The sequence below is a fragment of the Numida meleagris genome, chromosome 5 (assembly GCF_002078875.1).
Source record: "Numida meleagris isolate 19003 breed g44 Domestic line chromosome 5, NumMel1.0, whole genome shotgun sequence".
Lineage (NCBI taxonomy): Eukaryota > Metazoa > Chordata > Aves > Galliformes > Numididae > Numida > Numida meleagris.
Window position 1 is genome coordinate 2,475,204 of NC_034413.1, and position 27,088 is coordinate 2,502,291.

A 27,088-nucleotide genomic window follows, 5' to 3' on the forward strand; every position below is an offset into this window, starting at 1 on the left:
TATTCCTCTGGATAAAAATTATTTCCAAGGGCAAATGATTACTTGGTACCAGGTTTTAAATCCAGCATGTTCCCAGTCCTCTTAAAATACGAGAGGAGGCAAAACCAAAACCCACTATCAACTAGAACAGCAAGAACTCTACCTTGCATTTTTCTTTCCCGAGGAAAATAAGTCCATCTTACAGGAGCAGCAGACTCGCCCTATTAACTGCTCTCTGCAGTACTGCTGTGCTGAGCAGCTTCGTTCCCAGGCCAAGAGCACTCTGCCGTGACGCTGTCCCACACCATTTATAAATCCCAGTGCTCCCAGTGGCCTCAGCAGTGCCTCCTGGGCAGACAGGCCCGGCCTAAGCGACGCCACATCCACTCTCTGCCTTCAAGGTCACGCTGCTACATTTCTCCTCGCTTAAATACATGTTTTATGTAAAATACGCAAGTAACCTAATAAACTTTTAAAACAGTATTCAGACCTTTAAAGTAATAAGGATGACACGGGCAGGTTAGTAGTTTTCCAAGAAAGGAAGACAGAGCCATTGTCTCTGACAGCGTGCTCACCGAGATAAACCGCCTGGACTTCGTTAACAAAATATCGTCGACAACTGAATTTCCACGTTAGGGACAGGCACATCACTCGTGCCTCGTTTTCCATTAATATTTTATACTACAGAGGTCTGATATTTTGTCACATGAAAATTAAATCAACCTTTTTTTTGCAAATGCCTGGGTTTTTCATTATTGCCACTGTAGTCCCCACAGCGAGGACGAGGAGCATGCTCAGCTCTGTGCAGCAAAGCCAACGTGGAGCTGACTGATGTCAGTGAGATGAACAGTTTGGACAAGGAAAGTCTCAAGGTTCAGCACAGAACCCGAGCTCAATTAATCCCAACCTGATCCAGAATCTTCAGACCTCCCCAGATGAGGCATTTCCCCATTTCTTTTAAAAGCAGCCGAGGAAAGTCTGTAGATATTAGTTAGTCCAGATCTTACACAAATTGAAAAAAAATACACAATAGTTCTGTAGTTTAAATATGTGATTCTACAGTAAAAGGTACTACTGACTTAATAATTTTCATTTTGAAATCATTCACATGCAAGGACATTTGCATGGTTAAGCGGGCTACGTTGTTCTTTGTAATTTCATGCATTTGTTTTAATGAAACTTCTGCCTATGTACAGAAAATCACTGGTGTGCCAGACCATTTTCTTTTTTTCCTTCCAAACTGACCACATCAGGGAGAACGCTCCTGTAAATTGAGAGCTCTAGCACGCTTCAGACTGAGCTGTGACAACAGACAGATAGGGGCCAGGTGAGAAAAGGAAATGGCAATTAAATGGCGTTTTCTTCTCATAGAGCCATCAGTACAATGTGTCTTCAGACTCAAAAGACAAAACAGCTAAGTAGATTTTTCCAGTACTGTGCTCCTTAGGATCAGCAGTAACAAGGTAAAGCTGTATGTATTTGGGAAGACAAGAAAGCTGCACAGCAGCAGTTTCACGTCTGCAGAACCAGGAACTGCATCCATTCGCAGTAAGGGTTCAGCTCTATGGCACACGGAAGCTTTATGTAAAAAGAAGTTCATTTAACTGGATTTCCTTGTTGTAAACCATCAGTGGACAAAAATATAACTGAAATGAATCCTATTTTCTCCTTCCAACCATCAGTCACTTGTTTTCCAAAACAATCATCCCCAGCAAAGATGGATATAATATTTTTATCCCATTTTCCTAATAGCTAGATTTTTATATGAAGCATTCAAGTTAAAATAAATAACAATAATAAATTCCTGAAGCTCTTATTTCTACGAAAAGCACTCACTGAAGGCAGAAACATGCTAAATAACTTCTGAGTGAGCTCGTGTTCTTATCTTTGCAGGCTTTCATATCGGACCGGTCAAGACACGGCGAACTGCGACACGTGCAGGAACAGTGCATGTATCATCTACAGGTAGGTCAGAAACGCTCCGATTCGTGCTGAATGAAAGCTAATGATTTATTCATTAGTGCAGTATCAAATGTCAGCCTTGATTCAGTGGTTGGGATTCTATTTGTTGGTTTTTTGCTTTGTTTTTGTCTACCTGGAAACAGCTCAAGAAACAGAAAATGAATTCACCTTCACTTAGTTGTTTAAATTCAGCGGATATCTGTCTAAAGTTTTCAGGTCAGAGCTACAGGTTATGATGGTCAGTACCATTGGTGCAGATCTTAGGTGTGAAGTACCACCAGGTGCAAGCCTCATTTTCACACAGCTACAAATCCTTAGAATTTTCTGCTCAACAACTCAACATAAACTGATGTTTATAGCAGTAAGAACTGGACTCGGGAAGCAATTCCGAGAGATTTTATAGCAAACATAAGCAGCTACAGATTCAATCTAGGCAGTTTAACCAGTGAGATGACATCACTACCCAGGCTTTTACATACTTCCACATTGATAGTGCAGAAACGTTAACCCACTGGCAAATACCCAACACGATCAGCAGCTCTAAGTTCTTCACATCAGACATCTTCAGTCTTCGTGCAACACACACAGACTTGCTGCATGCACACAAACAGACATTCTGAAGGTGTATGATTCTGTTACATGAACACAGGTTTGCTCGTTACTGTCAAACCAATAAACCATTACAAACAGCTCAAAGCTGAAAGGTTTTTTTAAAGATTGTTTATAACTGCTAGAAGTTCCTGTTTCTAGCTGCTAGAATTTGTTCTGCAGAAGGAAACGCTTGGAGTTTACTCACTAGAAACAGACCAGGGGCAAAAGGTAAAAGGACACATTTCATTTAGCTCTAAAGCAGAAGTTCCCTTCCTCATGTTTGTCAGCCAGGAGACTTCTTTTGCCATGTATTACGTAAGGAAGGAATAGCAGATAATCAGTGGGCATGACATGAAGCCATCAGGAGTTTGATGATGTGTTTCATACTGACAGCTTAATTGCCTTCCTCCATTAGAGAGAAGCTTGAAGAAAAGCAACTGCATATTTACATGTGTTGCAGGTAAGATGAAAACAAATGTAACTCAGATTATCATTTCAGCAGGGATTTCTTCTCTTTGTTATACAAAGGGATAAAATGTTCTGAAAATGTATTTCTTTCTGAAATACGGCAGGAAGGTATTTAAGAAAATTAGGCAATATAGTACAAAAGAAAACACATAAAGATGGCTGTTAGCTACAGATACAAAGTAAAATGAATGTACTATTGCTGACCAGGTCTGAAAAACATAAGATTTCCCCTTTCCCCTCCACATTTCTCCACTAGGTCTCTGATTTAGGTAGATCAGCACCTGTCCATACATTAGCTCCTAGCTGCCTAGCAGGGAAGGAAAAAAGGATGGAAAACTTCAACTCCACCTTTTCTTCTTGCTGACTAACTTGGAAAGAGAAAGATGCTGTTCTGTGCAGAGGAAGGAACCAATTGATTTATTTCTCCTTAGCAGCAGTATTTAGAAGCATGTCAATACCAAAGGCCTACCCTGCCTCCCTGCTTGCTCATCCCCAGCAATTTCTTTCTCAGGACAGACTGGGAAGTTGCAACAAAGCACGCTGCCATCAGAGATGCTCTCTTTGTCTCGTTAACTAAAAACCAAATCCAATTTGAATTATTAAAGTCTTGATTTCTAGTCAGCGGAATTAAAATTAAGAAACTTGCCAGTTTTTACCTCTTACGTTCACTACAAACGATGCAGACTGGAAGTGTTTCCCTGCATACACATTACCAGCCAGCTCCTCAGCATTTCCCACCAGAACAACCACTTGAAGTGCAGCTACCCATGCTGGGCATTCGCCTACAGCAGTGTTTGCAGGGGAAGTTTTAGCAAAACTCAGCTCAGCTTTTTGTCAGAGCAGGAGAATACATGCTGCAGGCAAGAAGTCTAAATGCAGAAGACGGTGCAAACAGGGGAACTATGAGAAGACTGAATTACTCTGACAAGATAAGTAGTCAGAAGGGATAAAAGAGAATTTCTCTGATAAAACTACCACTAAGACAGATTGCCTTGTACGATCCCGTTCTCTTCCACAAGTCATGCTGCAGTACTGGAACTTCTGAGAGAAAGAAAGCCTTTCACAGAACCACAGAAATGCAAGGGTTGGAAGGGACCTCTGAAGATCCCCTCAGTCATACCCCAGCTAATGCATGTTCCCTACAGCAGGTTGCACAGGTCGGTGTCCAGCTGGGTTTGGAATACCTCCAGAGAAGGAAACTCCACCACCTCTCTGGGCAGCCTGTTCCAGTGCTCTGTTCCTCCCACAGTAAAGAAGTTCTCCCTCATGTCCATTCGGAACATCCTGTGTTCCAGTTTGTACCTGTTGCCCCTTGTCCAGTTGCTCGGCACCACCAAAAAGAGCCTGGCCCCATCCACTTGTCTCCCACTCATTAGATAATGATAAGCAGTCATTGAATTAGTATTTAAAAAAATAGTAATTTGAAACAGTAAAAACAAGCAAACATATTGTCAAGTGTTAATCCATGTGAAACGTTAACCTACTCCATTAGTATCAACATCTCATGACCAGAGGTCACAGAACAGTTTCAAAATCATCCATCATTTACGAACTGAAAAGCAAAATTAATAAAAAGATAAAAAAATTCTGCACGTATCTTTCCCGAACTAATATAGATTCACCACTAATATTTTTTAAAAACAGACGAGTCTTATTAGGGTACATTGTCAGCACAAAACCAACTTAAATACCAGCAAGGCCTGAGCAAAACCTTGTTATGAAGAAGGAACTGCACCGACATGCAGAAATTGTCCCAAATCTATCACAGCCCAAACCCACGTGCACTGAAAACCTTCACAGGCAGTTTTCTTCTGTGATTATCCTTTAGTGGAACTGCCCTTCCTGCTTCTGTTTAATTACCACCCCTCGTGAATTCTAATCCTTGAACAGAAATCTTCAGGAGAAAATGAGTCTTCTGTTTAATATTTTTGTGCGTTATTCTACGGCCTTTGTCACGAATGGTTTTCATGGAGCAGACCTCATGCCAGCCTTCCCCGTGGCCAAAAGGTCAGAAGCACTCCATTTTTACAAGGCTACTTTAGCTTCTGGAAATAAACTTTTACTAGATCAAATCACTAGCCAATTTCTGCAGTGGGGAACACACTTAAGACTGCACTACTGTAGTTCTTGGGGGAAGAAATTCCTCAAAGCTGCATCAACTATTCATTCAGCTACTTCTCGCTCCTTTGAAATTTTGAAACACGTCCTGTTTCTCAGTATTCATCCTTGACGTTGTATGGCAAGCTCCAACTATTCAGCCGAAAACATTATGAGAAGAGATTCAGCACTCTCAATACACCATTATAGGTTAAAATCATGGTCACGTACGTCAAGGAGGTAGCACAGCAAAGCTGTTCTCATAAAAGGTTAGATACAGTGATCATTGGGAAAATATACAAAGATGGCATGCAAAGTGAAAGTAAGACAAGCACACACAAATTCCTAAGAGATCATCAGTATAGCAAAACCAGGTAACCAAATGACTGGAAGAGTAATTTTCACCATCTTTTTATTTCCTGCCCGCATTAATGAATTTATGTTCTTTCTCATAAAATTCTTATCTCTAGACTGTAAGATTCTTAGGTGAAAAAAATGGATCTTAATGGCTTGCCAGCGCTGACAATGCTTTGGATCCTGGGCATTGGTGATATTCAGGTTAAAATAGGAAATTTTAAAGAGATTGTTTAGAGTTGTATTAAGCTGATTTTCAAGTTATTAGTGCTTATCTGGATCCTGTTCTTCCAAGATGCGGCATGCACTAATTCCATGTCATCCTATTAATGCAACCAGAAGGAGACACAATGATACTCTTTAATTCCTGTTTCACCTAGCCGACTTAAATGCAAAGAGTTAAGCTGCTCTGCAAATGCTTGTAGGATTTGGGCCTTAACATTGCAAACCAGCTGGTAAAAAGGTAAATAGAGGCAATACCAACTGAAATGAGGAAGGTTTAGGCTGAACAGAGAGGAAAAGGTTTTCCTCCTGAAGGGAAAAGCAGAGGGACCAGCTGCCCAGAGCCTGGGCAAGCTCCATCCTTGGTGCTTCCAAGAGGCGACTGGATAAAGCCCCCAGGCAACCCAGACCTGAATCTGAATTATTCGGATTCTGCAGTCTAACAAGTAAGCAACATATGGGATTGTTAGTATCTAGTATCTTAAAATGATGCATATTAATAATGTGTGACTACGTTAAAAAAGAAAGCCCCATCCAAATTTCTGAGCTTGTTGCTAGATATCCTCCCACGTTCCATATGTTTAAAACCAAGTGGTTATGACTCCTCAAACTGTTTTCAATCCCGTATACAGCAACAAAATTAGAAAAAGCTCACTCTACTGCCAGCGTGCAAAAAATAAACACGCTCATTAACATATATTCTCAAATCATTAAAAAAAAATTACCAAGCCAAAACCAGAAAATCCTGCACGCCAATCCCAAATGCACGGTGCTAAGATTCAGAAAATGGGATTAACCATAAAAAAAAAAAAAGTCTGAGGGAGCTGGCTGCATTGTGTGCATGCCTTGAGCAAGACGAGACATCCAAATTGCCCCACTGGCTGCAGCTAAGAAGGGCTCTGTATCACTTCCTTTATCCTGCAATGGGCCCTAGGTACAGATGCAGCCCTAACACCTCTGGAAAGCACTGCATGTAACCCACGTGCATCATACGGGCTGAGCAGCTGTTCAGGATGCTGGGTATCCCCAGACAACATTCTAATCCTGCACGGAAATGCACTGCGCTCTGAGTTTATCCTGGAGAACTCGGCATGACAGGATCGAGCCCCCACTGCTTTCAGAATGCAGAGATCCCATTTCACAAACTGAAAGCAGAGGCTGGGGGACACCGGGCCCAAAGCAAAAACAAACACAGAAACCCCACAGAGGTTCCTGCTGACTACAGCGCTGAAATTAACATCATGGCGTGAAGATCATTTTCAAGGCAACGCTGCCTCGCTCTCTGCAAACCAAACTTCAGCAGCGAGGGAACGATGCTTCCTACGGACAGAGCAGACCCTGCCTCGCGTTTCCGCTGGGCTGCACTGCACGCGCATGCTGCGCAATAAATAACAACAGGGCCCAGGAAACGGGGAAGAAATGAAAAAAAAAAAAAGAATGAGGTCACACGCTGGGTTCTCCCTCCACCAGTATCAGTCCTGAGCAGAACGCAGCAGCGGAGAAGCAGACGCGGGGTCCTGTGCTCGGGGGCTCAGTCAGGCACACGCTGACGGCATTGACAGCTGCAACTGCAGAGATAGTTTTGATCAGTCCTGGGCCAGAACTGGGTCAATGCGACGGGATTTCTGAGATTTTAATTACAAAGTCCTCGCCTGTGTTGAATAGCACAATTCCCAGAGGTCTGCTCTTTGATTTCCTTTGGCTAGATTTTCACGGGACTGACACATATGCAAACACTGATTCACATGCAAATGTCAAGTTTCTGTTACAAACTGTGAATATATGGCGGCTTACAGGAAAAAAAAACACCCAGAAAAACAAAATTTTTTCTCACAGACCAAACATTCCTGCTTATAGTTGGTCAGAAAACCAGCCCATCTGGGCAATGTGCTGCACACAGGAAGAAATTGAGATAGGCACTGAGAATGGAGAAACTTCGACCCAGTGTTCCAAACTGGGCGGCACTGCAGGTAGGGGAACGCACAGCGTGCCCCAGGCAGGTGTGTCAGGCACGCATTTGTGACACCAGAACTGTTTGTAATATTTAGATTCACCTCGTGTTTTTGTGGGGTTTACTCATAATCGCCAATCTAACTATCAAAAAATATATTAACTGTCATCTCAATATGGAGAAGCACTTCTGAAGCCAATCGCCTCCATAACGAGTAATGCCAGAAGAACACACGGCCCTCCCTAATTCAGTTGATGGAGTTATCAGCTGGATAGAGGGACACTTGAAGAGATGAGAACAGACAATTTGAAAGTGGAAAGAGCCACGTGGCACAGAGAGCATCTCAGGGAAAGGTCATTTCGAGAGGAAACCCACAGATACTTGGGATATAAAAATATCACTAAGCAAAGAGAGACTGTCAGAGCTGTGACAGGTGACACAAACAAGTTCATGAATGCAAGAATTGGAAAGATAGGGGAACAGTCTGTAGGGAACACCCAGCACTACGTAACAAAAACACGCAGAGCTCGTACCAATACATAACGCTTGCTGAATTTAATAGTATTCCGTATGTTTGATAGAGAGTTAAAAGCCAAAAGTGAAATCAGCAACAGCTAAGTTAGAAAGAGATGGAGGAGGCTTTGGTCCTATTTCTGCAGCACAAACAGTGCACTTCCAGCCCGAGTTCACAGGCGGACAAATCATTTTCCTCAAAGAACAGTCACACTAGAACACCTACAAAGCTAAATAAATTGATCCCGATAGATAACAATCAATTCTTCCACAACATGTACGCAGCTGTAAAAGCTGAAATAATAAGGCTTTCTTTCATCCTCTTTCTACTTCTCAGAAGCAAGACTTTTATTTTGATGTAAATTGATTAAAAAAAACAGCCTCAAATGAGCTGCAAGTAGAGAATGATGCAGCAGAGAATTCGTCTGGACTAGAACTAAGAGTTCTTCTCTTGAAGCCTGCCTTCAATAGAAATCAATTCTGAAGAAAGTTACTCTGTTCCAAAAGTTGTGGGGTTTTTGTGTTTGTTGCGTTGTTGGTTTTCATAAAAGACTGTATTTCTTGCCCCAATTTAGAGTAGCTCTTCAGAGACTTTCCTAGCTGAACATAAGAATAACATTTGGAATTGACCTCTGCCAACGCCAGAATCTATTTCATCCTGAGATTCTTTCAGTGCGTTACTGAGAGCGTTAATGCGGTGGGGCGTTTACAATTGACTGATATCCCAATCTTCCCCCAAAATTCACGTCGCAGTTATCTAACCAACAGCTTTTGCAGCTAAACTAGAAGTAAGAAGAACATGTAAGTGTTCTTACATTGAAGGCTGCACAGTTCCCTCATGAACAAGGACAAACACTACATTCAGTGCTCTTAGAACGTGCCTTTGTAGTAACAGGATATCCAACACAGTGATCTACTGCAAGTTAAGTACTTGTAGATGTCGCCCTAATGTGTGTATGTTCAAAAACTATGTTCTTTTAATTTTAAAATATCAAGCAGCGTGCAGGGAATAAAGAAATTCTAGTATTTCTTCCTAAAATGCCATCAATTTCACCATTTCCCAAATTCACCCTCTGACATCCAGCTGCAACGTAATGCCCAAGACAGGACGAAAAGAGTCACTGCAGAGCTTGGTCAGAGGTTGACAAACCTAATGCAACTGAAACCATTCAGTTTCATGGTATATGAAAGGAAGCAGCCTCGATTTTGCTCTTACGTATCAGACAGAATTAATGTTTGACTGAAGTTCATAATGTGATTTGTTTTTATTAGCTAAAATTGAATCTCTAGCTCTCTCTATTGAAATAAGGGTTATAATTTTATCTTTATTACATTTCTTAATTGCCAGTAGGATTTTGTAGTCAAGAGTGCTTAGGATTCAAACTATACCTTCTGAATTTTAAGTAAATTTTTTTTAAATCCAAACTTAGGATTAAATATTTCCCTTATTTCTATTTTTAATAGGAAATCAAAGAAAACAAGTACACACTAGCTGTTACTGAAATGAGTTCTTTCCATTTTACCTATAGATCTCATCAGCTCAATGAACAGATATACTTCCATAATGTTTCTGTCCCAGCACTCATTCACAGCAGGGGCTAAGTAGGTTTTATATCACTATCCTTCCTACAGGGCTGTCAGCACGTGGAGAAGGTTTGCAGTGCACAGGGGAATTAAGTTCTTCACGTATCCATTTTTCATAGAGGAGTACATAACTATGATAAACTTGTAGTTAAGAGTTAATGTGGTGAAGTCAACTCATGGTAAAACTTGAAAGAAATGAAGAACACTGCCCTTCTCTCACCGCACAGCCGCCATCCTCATTGCCCTCCTCCTCAGGAAGAAGTCACCAAAATCCTGTTGAAGGAGGTCTTCTCACATCTCCCTCCCTCCAGTTTCATGTTTAAGAATTGCAGCAGCAACCGAAATATTTATTTCGTATTTCATTTTAATAAATTAAGCCTTTCCGTAATGTTGTCAGATGTTGCCTTAATAGAAGTAGTTCTATCATCATAATGCAGTAGCTGATTGCCTTTTCTTCTCATTTTTAGCGTGGAATTGGATTTTAAGCAGCAAGAAGATAAACTACAGCCAGTTTTGAGAAAACTTCATCCTATTGAGGAAACTCAGGTTGCACCTTTGCCTTATTCTCAGGAGAGCTACTCCTCAACTCCCAAGCAAAAATCCAAAACTGAATCAAAAAAGCATGGAAGATGGAAACTCTGGTTCCTTTAACCAAGTCCATTACCTGTGGAGTTCAAGGCCTTCTCTGAAATATATTTGGAGTTCTGTCAATCATCTGCAAGGGATCTCGGTACATTGTTCCGTGTTACCGACCCATCTTGTTCTGACTACTTTGGCAGCATTCAGTTCTCACCGTATGTACCAAAAAGGCCTTTGTACCTACAAACTCATGTTCAGAAGCAAGGGGTTATGTGACACCTCGTCAGCTTTTATTTGCGTTTCACCAATGTGGGATGTAAAACCTGAATTGAAATTTATACAAAGATGGAAAGGAAAACTATTCCCTCCCCCTCCCTTAGATCTGAGAGCATCACATTCTAACCTGTTAAATTGTAAGCTGTCATCCTGTACACAGCTAAATATCACTCTTGTTTTAAAGCCTTTTGGGGGTTTGGTTTATTGTCTTTAAATAACGAGGGGGGAAAAAAAAGAAAGCAAGCAAGCCTTATGTTTGCAGTGGTCTTCAGTTTTACAAATCCATGTTGATCGGGGAGTGCAGTTTTCAGCACATATATCCTGGACAAAGCACAATTTTTCATGTGGTCCAAGACCATGAATACTCTCTGAGATGTGACTATATGTATATTTGCCTCCATGTGTTGTAGACTTCAGCCAAGCTATCACATTTTGACAGTGCACCATCAGTTCCAATTTAGCTGTGTCCTCACCACCAGGCAAACAAGGCTGCTGCCCATCACCAGCAGGTGGGCAGCGAGTCATGTCCCAAGTCAGGACAAGCCTTAACCACACCACGCTGACAGGGTCAAGGCTACAGGACAATAAACTGTCCTAAATCTCTCTTTTAATCTTTTGCTGCCCAAAAGCTCTAAACGACACATTCTGGCACGGAAAAAAAAAAAAAGAAGAGAAACTAGAAAAAACACAAAATGAACAATAAAAAGTTCTACGGATTGCTGGCGCTTGCCATGATTTAGTATCTTTTTCTAAGGCAGTCTTTGGAAAACCTCTACATTATTGCAGAAGGCACCATAAATTTTATAGTATGCATTACGCTCTAAAACCTGTCTGGAAGGAGCAGCAATTTTAGAAGCTGTTTATTTACCAAGCTTCTCAGATGGGTTTCCCAACCAACACATTACAATTTATACCCATATCTATTAATTGAACTTACTGACCAGCACTCTCCTAGGGAGGAGATGTTTGATTATTTTTCCTATTTATTTTTTTTATTTTGCTCTGAATGATGAACTGAAACCTTTTCCTTTAAGTATTTGTTACTGTCATTAAGCTCACACCTAGAAGGACCACATCTCATGCTGGAAGTGGACAGGATTGGGAATACTGCTGTGTCAGGGGTTTTTTAAGATGTCAAACAGAGTTACGTGGCAGTCTGGTTTATTAAGATTTGGTTTTGAAATTTCACACCCTGCAGCATCATTGAGATAGGAATTCTTCAGTCTTTAGGTGGCAGAAATACCGTGACTAGCAGATGAGTTTGCACGTACTACCAAACTTGAAATGCTTTCACTGACACTATTTTTCTTTGAGCTCAACATCCAACCCGTAACTACAAGAAAATCTGAGGAGAAACACAGGTTATTTGCTATGGGGAAAAAACAAGAAAAGGAAGTTAGAACGGGAACAGAGATGAAGAAGATGTCAATGTCCACTTTAATGAAAAAGTCACTTAGTAGGAAACTTCAAGAGGGCTACGAGTTCTTGTCCATAGGAAAACAATGTCCTGAAATGCTCTGAAAGCCGAAGGATCAGATCAGGTGATCGGATCCTGTGTACCAGGAAGGAAGTGCAATTGTTTCACGAGGAAAAAGTGTGTTTCGTGTGTTTTATACCATTTTTAATTAAAGATACAAAACTGTTTACGCGGCAGCCCACCTTACATGCTCTAGAAACCCTACCCAATCAATTCCAAACAAGAAAATCTATTATTTTTTTTTCTCTTAAAAAGAAAGAAATATCACACATGGGCATAACAACAAGACGCAACGACATTCAGCATTTCAAAACAGTGGTAGTCATTTACAAATTTCTATATGCTAACACGCCATGTAATTAAAGAAATTAAATCAAGCATCTCTCAGTGGCAACCAATTACAAATCGTTAGCGTCACCTCATCAGCAACTTTCCCCATAAATCTATTGGAAATGTTCTTGTGTGCAGGGACAAGGCTCAGCTGCTCTGTGTGCGGTTACGGACGCGTTCAGAGACCAGGGTTCTGTATGCATGAAACACCACGGAGGAAAAATCTCACCGGTGGAACACGTGAGAGCTCAGAGCGAACGCTCTCGCGGCGTGTTCTGGACATGTTCAGGCTATTTTCTTAAAAAGAGTTGCAGATTTTTAATTTTTTACATTTTTTTAAAAAAGGAAAAGCTAACATACATCTCGTCTTGCTTCCAGTTGCATAACCGTGTTCTCTCGTGCCATCCGATGTAATTTGTAATAAAACGTTTTTGCAAGTGTGTAAGAAGTATCATATCGTATTGCATTTAGAACCGCTCCAACTCAGCCTAGGTACTGAGAAAACCCCCCATTCTTTAGAGCTTTTGTTAAGTGTGACATGATGCTACTTCCAACCCTCGCGTAGACCATCTCCTGAAACGCAGCTACGAGGTGATAGCGGAGGAAAATACATCGTCACTTTCAGCGTGGCACATGGCATAGCTCTGCCAGATCCACCAACAGCACCACGCGCTTCCACACACTGATTTGCTATAGGCACCTCTCTCATATCACGCTGAGAATAATTTTTAGGTCGATAAATACTGCAGTGACTCTTTATATTACTTGCTATTTTCCAAGTCCGTATGATTTCCATTAAGCATCAGTTCTATTCTTTGTTTTATAACTACTAGGAAACACTATTCATGTACGTATCACTTGTTTTCTTCAAGGAGGAGAAAAATCACTGTAAAAATAGTTTAAAAATCAGGATAAGCTGAAGAAAAATTCATGATTAAAACTGAAAAATCCTACCATCAGTACAAAGTGTTTGCTTTTTCTTGCTTCAGATGCAAAACCGTCTGTGCTGGTCATTTCACTCAGCGTTTTCATGGTTCGTTACCTATTTAAAATCGGATAGATTCATTTCTCAGGAATACTTCCAACCCCAAACCGCTGCTAGATTGTCCCAGTTCTTCAGCATTGCTGGAATCTGTTAACTGCATTGCCTCTAGAAGTTACTATGCAGCTCTGTTCTCGTAGAAAGAGACTGCATGAAACAATCCCAAGCATTACTTCAGCAGCTGTAACACAGAGCTGGGGCTTATTAAAGTACCCAGAGACCTGGAAATGAGCTGCTGATCATTGATGGTTCGGATAAGCACTGGCACTGCACAGCCCGGACCCATTGGCTGCACTGGTGGCGTTACACATTCTAAAGCAGGAAGGCAGCTTGAGATCGGTGATGGAACAAAACCATCACCACCATCCACTTGGATTTTTATCAAAGAATCTTAGAATCCTTAGAGGTGGAAGGGACCTTTGAAAAGCCATCTAGTCCAACTGCCCTGCAATGCACAGGGATGCCACAGCTGGATCAGGTTGCCCAGGGCCCGGCCCAGCCTGGCCTCAAAAGCCTCCAGGGCCGGGGCATCCACCACCTCTCTGGGCCATGGAGCAGGTTGGGTTTTTTTGTGAAATTAGTTTGCAACACCATTTCAAATGTTTTCAAAAGACAGGAAAATATGCAATTCGATAAATACTATTTTTTTTTTAACACCCTATTAGTCCAGTGAAGAAAATGAAGTTTTCTGCTTAACATCTGGGGATGCCAAGCATTGTTGTCTGTGCAGTTTGGGTTTAGAGATAATTTACATCCTCTAGCTTCAACTCATAAACAAGGTAAGCTTCAGAACACTCTCTTGTGACCATCAATAACTCAAATTTCACTTCTGGAAAGGCATCCCTGTCTTGAAAAGACAACAGACAGCATCCACCACTGTCTTTCATCTATTATTTCAGTCTTTCCTCCTCACATCAGTGCTGTGCTCTGCTGTCTTACACTTCTCGCTCCCGTGCTGTCATCAGTTCCACTTCTTCCCTTTGCCCGGTGTCATTTCCACCCTGCAGAGATTCTCTCCCACTGTACCCGAGCAGCACCTCTGAACCTCCCATTAACATCAGATGGCTGAAGTCTTTCACTATAAGACCTCTACTTCCTGATCAACAGCGGCTCTTCAGTTTTTGGTTTCACAGCAGTTCTTTTTTCCAAAATGTCACAGGAAAAAGAATCTACATGGGAAACACTCCACTTACTGCTAGAGCCACGAAGTCCCCTCCTGCCCACTGCTCCCCAGTCACCGAGCCCATGAGAATTTAGAGGCATTTGTTCCAATGGTGTCAACAGTGGGCGTTCAGCTGGCTTTTCACCAGAGAGCCAGTGATGTTCAGAGCCCCTCAGGACAGCCTTGCAGGAGCACAGCCACTTCCTACACCCTCCACTCTTACACCTGAGCTACATCTTTACTCTAGCCGAATGGAACATGCTCATTCCACAACAGACAACAACTGTACACTTGCACAAATCTGCCACCTGAAGTGCCTTTCCAAAATCATCCAGACAGATCCAAAAACCCCGTCTGAATGATCTTTCTGAAATGAGAGTTCGGCTTGATAAGTTTTTCTCAGCTTTGTCAGCGACCAGTGCACCGAGCTGCTGACCACATGGAAGCTGAGAGCAGTCGTGACTCATTCTGGACCTAGCGTGGTCAGTGCTGATTTACTGGAGGCTGTAAAACACTGACTCACGCGGAGCACTGCATTTTTTTTTTTTTTTGAAAGGCAAGAGAAGAGATGATTTAAAAAAATCACACTCACAGAAAGAGCCAAGGAAATATGCTCAATTTCCTTCCTTGAGGCAACATGTTTTGGAGGAGGGAAGGCTTCATGATCTTGCTGCAGATGGGTTCCTAGCAGCCTGCAAGCAGGGCGAGCTCTCTGCACACACAAAGGATGGGGCTGCCCAAAGCCCACAGCAAACAACTCGGTGGCTGCTGCCATGCTTCCACCCGTGGCATGGATTGCACTGCACTGCTCACCAAAGCCAGAAATTAGTAAAGAGTGGGCCAGGAATGGTGTTGGAAGGGACTAGAGATTGTACAGGAGCCAAATACTGCTACTTCCGATACCTGGGTCACTCGTGAAGCCAAAATTACTTCTTCTGATTCTAACCACTGCTCTGCTCACTAACTGACTGTATTTTTGATGGGAATTGTTAGAAGTTGTCTCTAGGTCTCACCTTTACTCAGAAAAACTTACACAGCAGCTCTGCTTCAGTTGGCAAACAGATCGAGCAGAATCACCCAAGTGAGACTGCCAGAAAAAAAAAAAAAAACAGAAATAACAAGCACTGAAATGGCGATCTGACTTTTTCTTCTTGAAATCTATTTGATGTGGCAAGTGGAGAACAAACGCTAATTTCCAAGTCCATAAATTCACTGCTGAACCAACTTGTGCAAGTGGCCAGAAGCACAAAAGCCTTTAAAAGGTTTGTACCCTGCCTCCCATATTCACGTTGCGATATGGCAAAAGTTAACAGAATTCTCTCTGGTTTCCTGGACCAAGGAGGAATGCCAGTAAATCCTACAGAGAAACAGACAAATTTCACCACATTTCCACGTGGGTCCTTGCAGCGCTGTATGTGCCCACATCCCTGCCTATTGCAAAGGACATGATTTGGTCAAGTAGGAACTACAGGCTCTCATTGCATGTCCTCCTGAAACAGTAAATTCAGTATCCCGCATTCCTGTTACATTAGCACATCCAGCAGCCTGAAGTTATACTGAAGACTGCTGCTCACTAATGCAGGACATCATACACAGCACATCCCCAGCCCCACAAGCACTGGCACCTAGTGAGCAATTTAAATGGGAGCAGTGTCTACAAAGCAAATGCCTTCAGTATTGACCCCTAGTGATCACACAATTGAGGCATCCCATGAGCCACAGCAATTAGAATCAAGTTTTACAGAAAACGTGGAATTGAACAAAGCTTACTGCCTCCATAAGCAGATTATGAACCTGTGCTTTCTGTGTATTTCTAATACAACTGCACTTAGCTGTAGTACGCGCAGGAGAAACTTTCAAGTCCTATTTGTTAAAAGCAAAAGGAATAATTAACATTTCAACGCAACATCTAAGTCACGTCCATCAAAACAATAATGCACCCTCAAACTGCAACTGAAAAAACTTCCCATGTGTATGCCTTAAGAGACTGTAACTGCTCCACAACTGGAGGAAGAAGTGCAAAGCTCTGTGCCCTAGTGCACACACATATTTCAAAGTCATCTTTTCTGCATGTTGTTAGTAATTTCTGTCATAATACATAAAGGAAAACAAAATATGAACCTTATGATTTTTTTCCACTGTTACTACAACCCAATCCTGTAACATTCTGCAGGAAGGACAGCTGCTTGTCACTGTCTCTTGCTCTGACAATGGATCTGCTGATCCACTGTCACTTTTTTCATAACAAAAACTATTACTGCAAATCAAAGTGATAGAAATGGAAGGTAGGAGAAAAAAGTTAGTGGAGGAGGCATAAAAGAATTAAACTTGTAGTATGCTTGCAGATACAAGCATCGCTGCGTACCAAGTAAATGAGACCGCAGTAGGTATTAAGATGCAAAGAGGAAAGAGCACTTTGTAATAAAATGTGAAACATCACTGTGTGCAATTACACAGAGAAATAAAATAGGAAAAGGGAGATCAGAAAAAAAAAAGTGCTAATGGACTCCCACTGGACCAGCAGATAAGCACTCTGCTTTTTTTTTTTTTTTTAAGAACAAATCATGACTTCAAGCGGGCTTAATGACAGCAGCAAATCAATGTATCGTACTGAATCAAACCAGCTCGAATGCAGAACACGAGGTCAGCCACACAGACAGATGGAAAACCCGGTCCACTTTGACCAGAACCCTTCTCCTCTCCCCTTACATAAGCTACAGACTACAAGCCAACGCTCTGATGCTTACTGAACACACACAGGTACAGAAGGTTTTGATTTCTTTGGATCACTTGGGATTCAAATCCTATCACATTCAGGTTCAAAAAGACGTGACAAAGGTATTTAAGTTTACAGCAAGAGACACTTACGATGAGCTCTGAATCGCGTCCCATGGAAATGACTGTTCTATTTACTGTCCTCAGAAGCTTCTCCATGATTATCTGGACATGCCGTTGTGTTGGCCCCTAAGGAAAAAGAATGAATTATTTCTAACTACATACATCAATACAAAAGCAAACAAATATCTGAGTTAAAATGACCTCTCTTGTGAAAGGCAGATAAATCTACACTTACTTCCATTGATCAAAAGCAGAAAATTGGTCTTTTTTTTAAAAAAAAAAAAGCCTTATTAACATATTTTATTAATAAATTTATTGGTAGTACTGTTACAGTTTTCTAAATGGAAAGCAAGTCCCTGGAAGCAACAGCAATGACTAGGGCATTTAGGAAAATAAAATCAGGTAACTAAGTCATTTTTCCCAACATCAGAAGTGCACCATTGTTATCAAGTCTAAGCAGCTACAATGCAACAGCTCAGTGAAAAGGAACTAAGAAAACCAATGCAAAACTTTAGGTCATGAAATTTCAGTCAATTACATCAAATTAATATTTCTGCATTATAAGTAACCTGCCATTATCTTTGGAAGAGTTGAAAATAAAATATTCCACACAACTGGTCCTGAAGAAGAAGTTCAGAAACCTCATGCAGAACGCTGCCTATGGGAACTGAAGCCAAGAAACATGTCAAAAAACCACAGCTAAAGAGCATCACTCCCAGCCTAAACTTTATAAACAGAGGCAGTTTTCATCAGTCAGAAGGGCTTCCAAAGAGGTCTGTGAGATGGGAAGGTCCAACAATGCTACAGCCAACATTTGGAAGCATTTTCCCATGCAGTTATCTAAGCAGAGCATCTTTGTATTGCTTCTTGACTATTGTACAAACATTCTGAGGATCCATTTTCTTTCTTGCCCTTGGATTCATATAATAACCTGCATCTTATCATTTGACTGTGCTTAATTACCAAAGGCAGACTTGCATCTATGAAGAACGCATTTGAATATTCAAAGAGTGATCCATCATCTGTACCTACAACACACAACTACCGCTCCAATATAATTTTTCTTCCCCCTGCTGACAGATATGTCTTAGGGATAAAGCTTATAATTCTGGTACAAAGAGCACCTCCCAAGAAGCTTGCAGCTCAGCACCCTGCTCTACCCTTCAGCTCTTCCTGCTCTCTCCCAGGTGTTTTCTCAAAGATCCTCCTCCTCTCCGCCTGCCTTGCACTTGTGCTGCCCCTGTCTACTTCCCATTTTTCTTTGCGTCCCTCCTTGCTTACAGAGTTTGCTTCCTTTCCCTGCTCCCTTCTCCATCAGCAAGTGGGTGTCTGTGTTCTGCAGCCCTCTGCTCACCAGCAGCCACGTGGGGCAGCTCCGGGGATGGGAGGGCTGCAAGTTGCCTGCTGCACAGGAAGAAAGGCAGTCAGCATGGGCTGGCAGGAAGCAGCCAGGCTGTCAGAAACAAACCCCCTTTTGGAAGCAACCTACCTCTCGGAAGCACTCACATAGTGCTACTTCAAGAAAAGAAAGAAAATCAGCTTTTGTTTCTTTTTTGTTTTGCTTCCCAAAAAATAGTCAAACAAAACGCTCAATACTATGTGAGCAGGTGACCCCTGAGGTCCTTTCCAGCTGAAGGAGTGGATGCTTCTACATGCCACTGAAGGTTCAGGCAGCTGCCTCAGCAGCCACAGCTTCTTTAAGACAGCATCAAATGATTACAGCTCTCCAGCAAAGGAGCGATATTTGCATACTTGTGTAAAGTCAGGAAAAGACAGAAGGACTGTTATGCAAGCTGCACATCTGCACGCCTGCCCAGAGCACTCACAGGTTCGCAGGTGCAGCTGCCCAACATTTCTATTCTGAATGAGTAAGACAACTACATTAGCTGTAATACTCATGCAGAAGCAGCCACCTACCCATAGAATAACTGAATATCCTGAGCTGGAAGGAATGCACAACGATCATTGAGTGCTAATCCAGGTTATTTCTTACTAAGGTGTAGAATTCCACTATTTAACTTTAAACAACACCATAGGGAGTTAAATAAGTTTGCCAAATTCACAAATCTAAACGTTCATATATATGCACCTCCAGGGCCACCTTCAATATCATTCAAATGTGCGTTTCCCAAGCTGTTTGGGTGGGTGGGGATTTCAAGTACTTTCCACTAGGCAGAGGCTATGCACTGTGGAAGTGAGAGCTTTATCTCTCAAGCACATGTATCCTACTCACTAACCAGCAACTGTAAAAGTGTTCTTAGGCTGCAGTGGTGATTAGAGTTGCCTCAGAAACAGTATGAAACATCCCAAGATGTCAGAGAAAACATCCTTGTCATTGTATACCTAAAAAGAAGTCTTAAAAGAGATCAGTAAGGGGACGGAAAAGAATCTAAGTCATCAGGAGTTACCTGCTGAATCAGTTCTGCTAAGATTCATTTCTTTTAAATGCTAATCTTCACAGAAACATGAGATACTAACCACATCTTTCTTGTAAAGCACTTCCAGGATGTTACTCAGCAATTGGCAACAAGCCTCCAAATCTTCTTGTCTTTCCAAGTGATACTTGAGTTGATCTGTCATTGTTGGCAGCAAGATTTCCCTGCAGTCTGCACACAAGACATAAGATTACATACACAGCAGTAAATAAATGCACAGTGTTACCTATACAGCCAACCTGCTGCAGTGATTGCTTAAGACTAAAAAAAAAAAAATAGGAAACTGAGATATTTCAGCTGCATTTCAATCCAAACCATAAAAACCTGGAAAAAAATATAAGTGCAAAGTGCTTGAACAGTCTCACTGCCCTTAACCACTCGTGCTTCTACCCGGTCTTACAAAACAGCACCAACATTTGCATACAACATTTCATACATCTAATGAAAGTATAACCTGCTAATTGTCTTGATGTACATAGAGAGAACACCGGGACATTGGGTTTGTTTGCTAGAGCACGCTCTTTCCTTAAGGAGAGACTGAACAGCCAGTTATCTGCCTTCTGCATGGTTGTACCAAGCATGTATCCTTCGTGCTCAAAGGAGTGAGGATGAAGTTGAAACCCCTTCATCTCCCTCCATCCCCAGCCCAGTACTTCCATGCCCAAAGGAGGGGAACCAGTCACTCCTGGAGCAACTACCACGAGCCCATCCCTCCAGTGAGATATCTCACAGAAAGGCCGGAATTCTGCTCTCACAAACTGCACAATGGGGAAAAATAATAGTCAACGGCATAAAAAAATAATCAAGAGAAACATGCTGCAGTGCAGCATGGAGAGCACTTCATCTCAAGAAGGTGCTAGAGAGGAACTAAAACAGCAACATCTTTATCCTGCCTTGTAGGCTCGCGCTTGCAGAATGAGAACGAATGGAGTACAAGCACACCCAGCTTCAGCAGTTCAAGAGAAATATTCTTCACTCTCAAGTGACTGCTGCACGTAGATGTTCACTAGGGATGCACAAGTGGGCTCTCATTCAAAGGAAGTACACTTTCAAGAGTTAGTTTCTTCAGTGTAGAATTTTTCTATTTAATTACTTCTCGATCACTTAACCACCTGCTTTATAACTCAAAAAAAGAGCAAAACCATGGTGTGTTAGTTGAATTTTTCCCACAAGAAACAGGCACTAAAGCCCGGCAATGTATTTACATGGAGAAATCCATCTAGCCATACCATCACATCCTCTCATATTCATTTCCGTTATGACTTACCCATTACGGAGAAGAAAACTGGATTACAAGAGAAACAAATCTAATTTTGGAGAAACATCATCATCAGTTCCCATTATGTTTACAGCTACATTATTTATAAATCCATATAGATATTAAAAGCAAGGAGGTGGTGACCTCTGCGGCTAAACAACACTGACCCAAACAGCACTGGGAACTGAGATAAACCTGTAAGATTCTACCTTACTCCAGTGGCTAAAGGCACAAGAGCATAACAAATGGCACTGAATGAGATTATGACCAGGATGTTTATTAATGATCTAAAGCTGCTCATACAAACGTGAAGTCTCTAAACCACCCTAATAAGGCAGACAATGAAATACATGCATCGGAAGCAATAGGTAGCTGTCACTTACTTCAGCTGTACAACCTTAGGTGAACAATAGCAGCCCCTCAAACTGAAAGGGATGCTGAAGCTGAACAAAGACCCAGCATTGTAGAGTTTTTCTGACTGATGATGCTGACTCACCATCGGCACGCTGATATCATCACTGTTTTGTATTCGCTTTAAACTTCAGCCTCAAATGGAAGCTGCTGCAGCCCTTGACCATTCTCTCCTACCCTACAGCCATTCCCTTCCTTGTTTAAGCACCTAGGCCACTCTTACACAACATGAATCACCAGACAGACACGGAAAGAAGCAAAGGCAGATCTACCTGCCTATAGCAGGGGAGTTGGAACGAGACGTCTCTAAGGTCCCCTCCAACCTAAGCCATTCATTGATTAATTCTATGATTCTAAGGAAAAAAAAAAGAAAAAAAAAAACAGCAACAAAAACACAGTGGTGTAGCACACTCCACCAACCACAAGGGAAAGACAAAGTTCTGCCACCCAGTTGCTAAGCATTCCATCAAAGGCTGCTAATGGCGCTTTGTAGAGCCTACAAGGTGAATCAACATTTAATAACTTACAAAGGCCCATAATTAAGACGTCTGAAAATGCTTCATCTTCCTGCTAAGCCCCACTAGTAGAGAATGGTCAAAGATCAATTTAATATCTGCAAGCATCCAGAAGGAAAAAATTGCAGCTACGTCACCTCTGGGGTTGATTGCCTGGAACACACGTTGATCAACTGAGCAGGGAATCAGGCTGAATTTCTGAGAAAGGAAAAAGTAATTGATTTGCCAAAGCCCTTCCTTGGGAGTCACACAGCCTATACAAAGTTCTCCTGGAAGACCTGACAGCGCTCCTCAAGTAGCACCTCCTGGCTCTCTGCCTTCTTACACATCAACTGCTGAACGTCAGCTGTTCGGTTTGTAGCTGCTGCAGAATGCAGAACGTGGGAGGATAAAACACGGTGTCAAGGTGTCCTGACCACTTGATCACTCAATAAAAAGAGTCAGATTCTTCTCAGATTAAGAAAAATAAACACCCAAGAGATGCGTACAGCACCATGACTGTGAAACCTCCCTCAAGTTTACTTGGCCCTCTAATTACAAATGGAAGCTTTACACCAAAGAAGAAATAGTAATATAAAGATGACTTTGAAATAAGCAAAAAGGAATAAATACTGCCGGTCGGAAAGACAAAGGCTATGACTAACATCAGATGGGTACTTTATGACAGTCACCATCTGATCCTAACAAAATCCTTTTTATGTACTGGATGACTTTTATGCACTTCTCTTTCTCTGACAGCTGTTCAAGGCCTACTCTGGGATGCTGGTGAGCCAAGGGAGGCCCCTCATCACACAGCCACGTCCCGCCGGGCTCCCACCATCCCCAGTGCTCCATCACACCACAGATACCAGCTTCCTTCTGAGTCAAAGCAGCAGCTGCTGCTGCAACAGTCCCATCAACAGCTTCAAGAGTTTCTAGATGCTTCCAGTAAAACACACAAGAACTACCAGGCAGTAGAATCTTGAGGGAACTCACCAACACGCAAGTGTCTGTATTTATGTGCGTACACATTTAGATAAATATTTCAACAACTCTACTACTATGGTAATACGCTCCACACTGAGACAGGATTTTAAGTACCTCCTTTGTCATAAACTACTTTGAAAAACACCGTGTTGACCAACTACCTCTTGATTATTTACAAGCAGAGCAGAGGAAAAGTTAACCTTCATCACCCTGCCGGTCACAAACACCTCCCGGCACTGATTAATGGCAAGGCCGGAGAAATCTGGAGCCTACGGCATTAGTCTCCTGCTCAAAAGCCAGCTGTGAAGATAGCTCACAAGTATGATGCACAATGATTACAGACAACAGTAATTCGACATCTGTTCATTCTCTGCTGCACAAGTCCAACCCCCAGTGATTAATGACACAGGAGCATGCAGCGAGAATAAAATATTAATCTTTATAAAAGGATGCTCAGGAGGCATCATCAAGTTAGGAGCATCCAAGCAAAGCTCCAGCGAAGCACTGACACGGGAACTCTGCTGAAGCTAAATACATACAATAAATTTTTGTCAATACAAAATATTTCATTTAGAGGGACGCTGATAAATGGATTTCTTTGTTTTATGGTTCGTTTAGTTTACGTGGCCAAAAAACCCACTGCTCAATAACCATGCTCCTGCTACACAGCGTGGAGATGAAGACTAAGTTTAGTCATAATTAAACAGTAAGGATTTTTATAAATGCTGTATGATCTCCACTAATATTTAGCAGACAAACAATTTCCTAATGGAGAAATCACTTGATTTCCTGGCTATTTAATACAGCAGCCACACAGCTCACTCGGTAATTAGCTGGAAGTCATTTGTAAAACAAAGCAATTGAGAATACAAACATCTCTACAGGACAAAACAAATCAGATAAATCACTATTTACACAAAACCAAGATTTTGACATTTCCAAGGATAAGACACTTCATTTAGCTGCAAACTAAGTAGGTGCACATTTAGAACTGAGAACGTGCATTCAGTTGTTAGAAAACTTCTACGCTCCAGTTTATACATTCACATATAAGTTTAGACACAGTCTTACAGGAGACATTCACAATGTTCTCCTTCTGGTGCTACTCTGAAGAGACGTGTCCTTTGTGGGATATTTCAACCTTCATAGTTTTGAGCATAGAAACCAGAAGTGTGAGGTCTCATAGATTTAGTCTATATGGAGAACTGACTTCTACCTGCTGGCCTCTGTAAGCAAGCACAGGCTTGGAAAGATTGCACTCCTTGATCCCATGTGGCCCTTATTCCTTTATCAATACATACACAAGTAGAAACATAGATGCTCCCTGAAGGTACCTGGCTCTTATTCTCTTCAATTACTTATACACAAATAGACAGACTCATGCTCTCACGTTGTTTAACAGTGCTTTGACTGCATAGTCACATACTGATTTCTCTTCTTTCCTTTGGGTAAGAGGCCCCCACTATGAACCACTGCTAGGACAATAGCAGCAAAATAAAAAAGAGTGCCCAGGATGTTCCTGCCAAGGCTGAAGAAGTCTTGATAAAAGTAAACACACGGTTTGCAAAGGAGATACCTTACCTTGAATTTCAGAATGGAACAAATATATGACACAACGTAACAAGAAAGCAATTGAACAATTTTTTTTAAAAGGATCTGAAATACAGTTTTAGAAGACATACAGAGCACAATGCCACAGTACATTCTTAGCCAAGATCCCAAACTCTTCAGATTTCATGAAGACCACCGAACCATCCAGCACTCCATCAAGCAGAACCCCTCACAAAGTATTTCACACTCTCCCCATCCCCGAATCCTTCAAGCTTCACAAATTCCTGTATTTTCAGTTTTAATTCTTCTTGAGACATGACAAATAAGTCTTCCTTCTCAGGGCATAGAATCAGGACATTTTCTCAAAAAAGAAAATAATTCCCTGATGAAATGCGGTTTGATTTTCAGTATGTCTTAGAGCTTTCCGGCGGTTCCAGTCTTGTACCGCGTATTGCTTTTAGACAAGAAAATCTCATTTCTGTGATATGGTACAGCATCAGAGCAGTACTTATATGAAAATATTGGCTATTAGTTTAAAATGTTTGAATAAATGAGAAGCAGGAGAGGCAGCAGAACTACGTTTTCAGTAATAAGAACTCAAACCCACAGAGCAAGGAAAGTCCAGATTTAACCACCGTGGCTATTTGCTTAATTTATTTTCAAGTGTTTACGAAAGGGTTTCCAGTGCAATTCATTCTCCAGGCATAAGCTTTATACAGAATTATCTGGGGCGCAAGGAGCATTTAAGATAATGCTTTGTTTATTGACACAGGAGACTACAAGAGGACACACAGAAGCACGGGCAGCGCACAGACGTACACTGTCTGATGGTGGAAGTGGCACGGCCATGACCCCCGCTGCCCCCACGTCCCCAAGCCCTCCTGTGTCACACCTTATCTCAAAACTGCAGCTGGGGTGAAACAAGCACCCGACACTGGGATGCACACAGCAGCCTGGGCAGCACTGCTGGTACACGGGCCTTGAATCTCCATCACACCTCAGCTGGAGCGCATCAGACTGAGGGCATTCTTAACACAGGTGGCATGAAAGCCTCTAGTCAGGATCCTCACCGTAAGACCACAAAGCCATTCACAAGTGCTGTTCCATCAGTAAAACCAGACTGGGTTCAGACTAAATACCCTGCTATTACAGCTGATTCAGCCACTTTCCTTAGGAGCTCTCGCAGCTATTCACGTTGGACAACACCATTCCCTGCACATGGCTGAGTTTGAGAGCTACGTATAAAAAAAAACAAACCAGCATACACAATTTCTCCTTCTTCCTTTGACTCTCCTGCCAGAAGAGTTTAATTTTCACAGAGTAATATAATAAAAACATGATATGCCACTACAGCTTCCCTCAGAAGCACTTCTTTTGATCAGTACTTTTTAGCTACGTTCTCTCAATTTTCTCCTATCCAGGACGGTCAAGTGTAACACCTCACATCACCAACTTCTGCCCTGAAGACTTTGCATCCTAAAAGCTGCTAGAAATAAGAAAAATTACTACAAAAAGCTGAGAATGAATGACAGAAATGATGCACATTTTATAGTAACACTTCACGCATGCATCAGGAAGAACAAACATAAAAGACAGCCTTGGAGAGACGTGTACCATTTTAAGCAACACCAGCAATTCCATCTGCTTTCTGCCTTTTTGCTCTTGCAATTCAAAACAGATACAGAAACATCTGAAGGGTTCCTTATGGAAAGCCCCTCACTCTTTCTTGAAAGGTCCAGAGGCTCTAGGATCTACAACAGTCTTAACTCTCTGTAAACACCCTTTAAATTTTGAGGGAAAAACATAGGTGCACCAGGTAGTCTCAGTAATTTTACATGTACTTACTATAAATCAATTTGAAGAATAAACTTACTGCAAAGTCAGTCAGAACAGAAGGTAAAAATAACAAAGCTTGTTCTTTGAGTATCACTCTCCATTGCTACTTGATCAGAAAGAAAGAGCAACAGGCAGGACTTGTTTCCATGGTTGTTAGCAGCAGATCCATGCAATACCCTATCTTCTAGCAATGCTGCTGAATTGCACCAGGTGTGAAAGCACAATGCTTTGTGAAATTACAGAGCATGGGAAGCACAGGTTGGGTTGGCTTATGTATGTCTTTTTAAAAAACTAATTGTAAGATAGAAGATATTAGATCCAGCAAGAGTTACATAGCTGTGGTTAGATGCTATTGGGTAAAAGACCCGTCCCCAGAAAGCCAACCCACCAGTACAGATATATATATATATATATTTTAATTGTATCACCAGCATTTCTGATCCACAGAAGAGTCCTTTCACATTTCCTTTATGGTTGAACCATTGCCTATTTGCTCCCTCATTAGCTCCTTCTGACAGTACAAAAACACTTAGTTTAGGGTAGTTTAACCTGCAGTCATCTAGAAAAGAATAAAACGCTTCACTTCAAATGAAGAACTCTGTAAGACAGCAGTTGAAGTCATCTTCCACAGTGTAAAAGGACAGAAGGAGAAAGCATGGACAAAGGGTTTATGATGCTTTATTTCAGCTAA

General features: G+C 41.7%; 2 protein-coding genes across 5 annotated transcripts in view; one reads left to right on the forward strand and one right to left on the reverse strand.

Moving 5' to 3' along the window:
• FAM196A (family with sequence similarity 196 member A) overlaps positions 1-12,828 on the forward strand; it is a 45,085-nt gene extending 32,257 nt beyond the window's left edge. The window contains exons 4-5 of one of the 3 annotated variants that reach the window (XR_002439921.1): positions 1,873-1,944; positions 10,189-10,252. Coding sequence is in view for 2 of the 3 variants with exons in the window: in XM_021400445.1 (XP_021256120.1) it covers positions 1,873-1,944; positions 10,189-10,372 (256 nt within the window). In the remaining variant the exon portion in view is untranslated. The other 2 variants (XM_021400445.1, XM_021400447.1) reach the window with 2 other exon arrangements.
• DOCK1 (dedicator of cytokinesis 1) overlaps positions 1-27,088 on the reverse strand; it is a 279,672-nt gene that overhangs the window by 177,075 nt on the left and 75,509 nt on the right. For both annotated transcript variants that reach the window (XM_021400439.1, XM_021400440.1), the window contains exons 26-27: positions 19,904-20,031; positions 17,456-17,551 (exon numbers count right to left, since the gene is read on the reverse strand). In XM_021400439.1, coding sequence (XP_021256114.1) covers positions 17,456-17,551; positions 19,904-20,031 — 224 coding nt within the window. The remainder of the gene's footprint in view (positions 1-17,455; positions 17,552-19,903; positions 20,032-27,088) is intronic.